Source organism: Tubulanus polymorphus, chromosome 1, assembly GCF_964204645.1.
Source record: "Tubulanus polymorphus chromosome 1, tnTubPoly1.2, whole genome shotgun sequence".
Lineage (NCBI taxonomy): Eukaryota > Metazoa > Nemertea > Palaeonemertea > Tubulaniformes > Tubulanidae > Tubulanus > Tubulanus polymorphus.
This window is the reverse complement of record NC_134025.1, coordinates 29,548,008-29,554,106: the sequence shown is the minus strand read 5'-3', so window position 1 is coordinate 29,554,106 and position 6,099 is coordinate 29,548,008. Positions and strand designations below refer to the sequence as shown.

Sequence of the window (6,099 nt, the reverse complement as noted above, 5' to 3'; positions counted from 1 at the left end):
ATTCATTATATATACATTCAACTCAGGAATTATATTCCTACCAGAGACTGTTCATATTCGAACAAAGTTACAGTACATCTCGCACAAAATTCCAAATATGACTTTCTTAGAATTAGCAGCTTCAAAAACTCATTTTCTGTCCTGCACTCGATATCTGAAACGCATTTACATTTGACTGGGATTAGGAGAATAACATGTACTCTGTACTTTGTCCGATGAACACCGTATTAAAATGCACTAATGATATTGTCCGCATATAAACTATCGCAGTCCGTTATAACTTGGCCCCTACCTGGAACGGACCACCTTAGAACGGACCAAATCAATGATCTGTGCGTTCACAAACGTTTTCAAAACAGTTGTTGTTATCACTTGTTCAGACACTACTGTGATTGCCATCGCAATTGAAGCAAATTTTCTATTCGCACTAGAAAAATAGTCCTGCATCTGAATTGGTCCGTTTTAAAATGAATATTTTTTAGAACGATCTAGATAACTTGGTGTGAACGCAGCTAATTGTTTATACTTATTGAACTGGACAGAAGTTTTGAGATTCTCATCGTTTCTCTGGTCTCTGTTGCTCGTCTCGTGAATGTTGTTTCTCAGACGATGATGTGATATTTGTCGATCTATTGTTCGCGCAGAGATTTACCGCTGTATTCGGAGGCGAATCGACTCGCAGATATTTTTCTCGATGTCGTTCCGCCGTCGAATCGTGGTCTTCGAAATCTGACTCTTGATCTGAAATGTCCGATGCCGATACGTTTAAATCCGCGGAATTGGTTTGCGGCGATTTTCGATTATTCGCGCCGTTTATTTCGCTGGCCGATGCTATCGTGTGTTCCGGTTTTGATGACGTATTTCCGGTAGCGCTACTCGACGATGGACCAGCCGATTCTGGGCCTCGTATTTTAGTCGCCTCCTGTTCACGTTTTACTTTTCTCCATTTCGCTCGTCGATTCTTGAACCAAACCTGGAAATTGAAATACTTGAGAATTAAGATTAAGTACGCGAATACATTAAAGATATGAGCGTCAGGTAACTGTAAAAATGCTTCAGAACTAATGCATTTATGCAGTGAGTCGAATTAATCATTATATTTTGAAATTTTGTTCTTAACATTAGCTACACGCATACTGATAATGTGTGTGAATCTGAAAGACAACTCTTCTTTTCGAGGTTTTGCCGATTATTCTTTGTCGCAATAACTTTTCATTGTTTCATTGTTTTGAAATTCTTGAAAAAAAGTAACGTTTTCATACTTTGATAGAGAAATAACCACTAAAAGAGCACAAAGCCAAGTTGACTTTCGTTCGACAGGAGATGAAGTGGATTTGTTTCGGATCCAAGTGCTGAAAGTCTCAATGAAGACTGTGTGTAAACACTCGTACAGACATACGGGACACACGACTACACCGAGCCATTCATTTTCAATAGCGAAAATTAACAAATAAATTCGGCAGAAAATGAGCAGTTTTGATAGATTAACAGATGTCCTTGTGTCAACTGTTATTGACCACTTCATGAGAAAGTTTCATATCCGGCGCATGTTGGATGAGAGAGTTGTGAATAAACTTATCAACCTCTCCAGAATAGCTACCAAAAACATAGCAACCACTACACATACAACGATTTGGCTAAACGTTAGTCAACGAGGTTCCCTACTTTAATGAACTTTCGAGTGATATCGATATTTTTTCTATGAGAACTACGATAGTACTTTTTTATACTGACCTCAACTCGTTCTTCCTTCAGATCTACTTTCATTGCCAGTTCCTCGCGTAGTAATACGTCGGGGTAATGCGTTTTTTGAAACGTTGCTTCCAATTCTTCTAGTTGCTCTTCAGTGAAAATAGTTCTATGTCTACGTTTTCTTTTTTGTCCAGCTCTCATTAGATCTGGGGACATGAAACTTGAAAATGGATGATAGGCAGCTGAAACGACATAAAAATGCAACCGTTGAATTTATAGTGGGTACTTCGGAGGATTGAGAGTCATTTAACAGCTTCGTGTCGTCAGGAGAGAGAGAAAGAGAGAAAGTAAAGCTGGATGTAATGAGCAATGAATACATGATAATAGATTGCATTTTACTGAATAAACCGAGGCAAATGTATCTATCAGATGGGCGCCCACATCATATTATAGATGTAAAACAAACCGACACCACAGGGTCCTCTAAAACTCCCAGACTTAACATCAATCGTAAGTTGAAAGGAATCAGGATCGTCTGCTCACAACCGATCAAATAACTGTATTATTATTGTTGATTGGTGTCGAGTTTAATGCGTCACGGTTTAGTGAAGAAAACCCACAACAACACGTCTTATAGATGTTGTTTACCCTTACTTTAATTCGCTCTTCACGCATAAGGCTAAGTAAAGGGATTAAACGATAATCCTTCTTAATCCGAGACACGGTTTTGGATTAGTTTAATGGGTTTCGTCTGTGATTAACGGTTTAGCGTATGTACGTGTAAATTACAAATCCCACCTCAGATTATTACACATTGAATTTAACAAATAACTTCTACAGCTCGATACTAATTTCTTACGACTTAAATAATCTCGCTCGAAGCGAATTCGTCTACTTTGGTCCAATTTTAGGAGGCTAATTTCATTTATTTGGTCATTAGCATGAAAAGGTTTTCTTATTAGCATTCGTTGAATCTGAATTTTGCTTTTTGAAACTGACCCCTGAATATATCATCAATTTGTGAATAAGAATTCAAGATTGAATGTATCGAAATCCCTGAAAAGTAAATGTTATTTGCGTTGAAACTTAATGCGTCCTTAATCAAAGTATCGTTTTAAGCGGAGAGTCATTTGGAGGTTGTAGCACCGGAACCAGTCCGTGCTGTAGGATTGTATCACCGGAACCAGGTCTTTTCGTTTGGTCGTTATAGTTTTGATCGTTCGATCGTTGTTCGATACTCTACGGTGACCTTTCACCAAGAGCCGCAGAAATGCGCATTGCCTCCATTCAAATCTTAGGGTCCTTTATGTCAAATATATAGCAAATTATGTAAATATTGGGCTACTTAGAATTTTGTATTGTAAAACTTGCGACAAATAAAGAATTGCTACACCTGCTTGCCCTAATTTTTCGCGTTGCTTTTGTTGTCGGTCATTTTTCTTCTTTTTTTCCGATGAAATGGAGAAAATGAAATACGTCAATGATTTGTTCATCAATTTTAATGTGAAAATGTTTATCCTCGGTGATAAATGAGTTTAATATGATCCGAACCAGTCATACATGTGGCATATGGACATTTTTCAAAATACAAACAGACATAGAATTTGATCGGGCTTTGTTCTATCGAGTTCTAATTTCAATTGCCGACTAATATTGATGTCTTTTTTCCAGACATGTCGTTGTTCACTTAACGGCTGGGATGAGTGGACATTGAGTTAACAGTAGTGGTACCGGGTGGTGAAGGGATACCGGATTTCGTTAGCCTACTATTGTATTTTAATCCTAAGTCAGCAATAAAACACGAATTTGGTTCCATTCGACAATTAATCCTCACCCTATACAGATTCGTGAATAATCCTCAACGCTACACTGCCCATAAATCAGCTATTTCGCATTATAGGATTTCATGTATTAATGTAGATTAATGTGAATCAAAAGTGAATTTTGAAGTTAATCACTAAGGATTTAGTGGTCATTATGAGTATTAACCTATACACATATATCATGCATGTATATATGATTTAGTAATATAAATTACGAATGAAAAGTACTTGTCCGTATTTAACCATCTGTTCTCAACTAGTTATCATATTAACTACCAGGGATAGAGCCGAGCATTTACCGCCAATATGCCCTGTTTAATATATCATATTTAATACATATACATGTATATCATATATCTTTACAAAATGGAAGGTTAGACATATTTGGGAGGTTTAGGGTGTGGAGGTTTGGAATTAAAAAGGTAAACAAGTCTGATTAAGGGATATTTAGCGTGTCTGCCCCATAACCGCGTCACCCCTGATCGTAAATCTAATCGCAACAGATCACTTGCAATGTAAAATTACTGCTGGTTGAAAGACAAATTAAAACAATACAGGGCTTTAGTGTCTAATTCACACTTGGGCAAAACCTGTTGCCAAAATATAAACTCAATCAAGGCGATATACTAGGGCTTTTTGGATGTGGACAGATTCATAACTATTGACAATTCGCCTGCTACAGACTAAAACTAGATAAAGTCCAGTTCCACAGTTCTGAGTTAGAATAAACTCTTAGTTAAATTAATTCAGTTTCAGTGAGTTAACACTTAATTTACTCAACTCCATTCTGAAGCATTCCTAATTCTTTAGGCTCAAAACATTACTAATAACAAGGCAAACTGAAAATTCTATTTCGTGTTGATATATTCATAGATATTCTTTCCCAAGTTCCTGATATTTCATAAGATGAAGCATAACATATTTCATCCGTGATTTAGATCTAAGATGGCCTCTTGTTTACTCAAATTGCTTATTTTAATTTCATCAATTGAAGCCACGATCAAACATATCAAACATATGTCGTCTTAAGCTGGCGGACGGATTAAAACTCTGATATATTTGCGTGTTGATAATGATTACATAATTTTTGAAAATGTATAATAAAACGGAGATAAGAAACGCGATAAACTGATCTGAAGTTCATAAGATTTAAACCTTGGAATACATCGGATGAATACGTCATATTTATGGCTTCCTTTCAGAATACAATATTTCCATCGAATGGTTATTAGTGTGTGTAGTTCGTAGCTAATCGAGTAAAAATAATTTGCCATTAGCAAGTTCATACATAACTGCACGCTTTCTTGAAAATGTTCATCCGAAGTTGGTGATTAGCTCGCCCAAATTGATTCTAGTATCATTGGATGAAGCAAAATATTTCATTCATTCTCTATATCGAAAGCTTGAGTTTTCTGTTTTAACCAATCTGTTACATAAACATCAACATTGTTTCAATTCCTACGTAATAAATAAATCGACCATGATTAATGTTCGAGGAGTCCTCAAATGTCGAATGAATTAGGAAAAATGTAAACAACAGTTTGTCTTTTATACTCATGTATTCAGGCTTAAATCACGATCCTTTCTGAAATAGCTGACTTAAGTATTACAAGTAACAAACCGTTTACAATTCAAGATACCTCTCATCGTGAACATGAAAGTTTTTGACTATTTAGAACTGTATACAACACGTCAAAAATTGATATTAGCTATTAAATCTGCAGGGTCTGGACACCATGATCGTAAAATACTGAAATTCTACTATCATATTCTCCCTATAACCTATAAATTGCACCCGTAACTATAAACGCCTCCAGTCACACGATAAACCGCATAAATGAATAATTCACGACTTACCTAAAAAGTCAGGATGAGCTGCGTGACTGGGGAAAGCTGCATACGGTAAGTAAGGTGTTGGTCTCTGGTAATGAATTGGCCGAGGGGCTAGTATACTGTCAATCGTGAATAAAGATCGTCCATGTCCAGATAGAAGACTAGCTGATTTCAACTGCTCCGCAGTCGGGAAATAGTACGGTAAATGCTGCATGTTTTACTGCTTTTGAAAGTCCGGCTTATCGACGAACAGCGCGCGAAAAAATGCGATGTCAACTTCGTTGAAGTCGAAAATCGTCGTAAAATCCTGATAGTTTTTCGAGCTAATGACGAATCAGTTGAAATGAAGTTTTCGACGCAGGATGGTTGACACGAATGACTTGCGTTGACGTCAACCGACTGTTAAAATATGATGGTTGTCAGTGTAAGCTGTTTAACTCATAGCCGTATTAATGAATTTAAGCAAAGCCCGTCCCATTAGGTGCGCATATAAACCGTGTTTGCGTTTTAAGTTAGGAGCTAAGCCTCTTATTACCGAGTTCAAAGGCAGGTTTATTCCGAGAGCCGTAGGCTTGATAGGCTGAGCGACAGATCAATTGGCCGTTAGTCCCGCCCATGTCGTTATTCACGCATTCTCCGTCGCTGCTGTCATCATCAACTCTTATCTCGATTTGACGCGTAAAAATATGCGATTTCACTTCATGCAATATTTCACGCAATATTTGCAAGAGTTAATGTCTGTATTCGTCAC

The 6,099-nt window shown here is 37.1% G+C and overlaps 1 protein-coding gene across 1 annotated transcript; it reads right to left on the bottom strand.

The window, feature by feature from the left end:
- Positions 1 to 556: 556 nt before the first annotated feature.
- On the bottom strand, positions 557 to 5,562 carry LOC141915388 (uncharacterized). Its single transcript, XM_074806901.1, has 3 exons — positions 5,373 to 5,562; positions 1,735 to 1,934; positions 557 to 973 (listed from the first exon to the last, which is right to left on the bottom strand). Exons 1-3 carry the CDS (start codon positions 5,560 to 5,562, stop codon positions 557 to 559), a joined length of 807 nt encoding a protein of 268 aa, XP_074663002.1.
- Between the last annotated feature and the right edge of the window lie 537 nt (positions 5,563 to 6,099).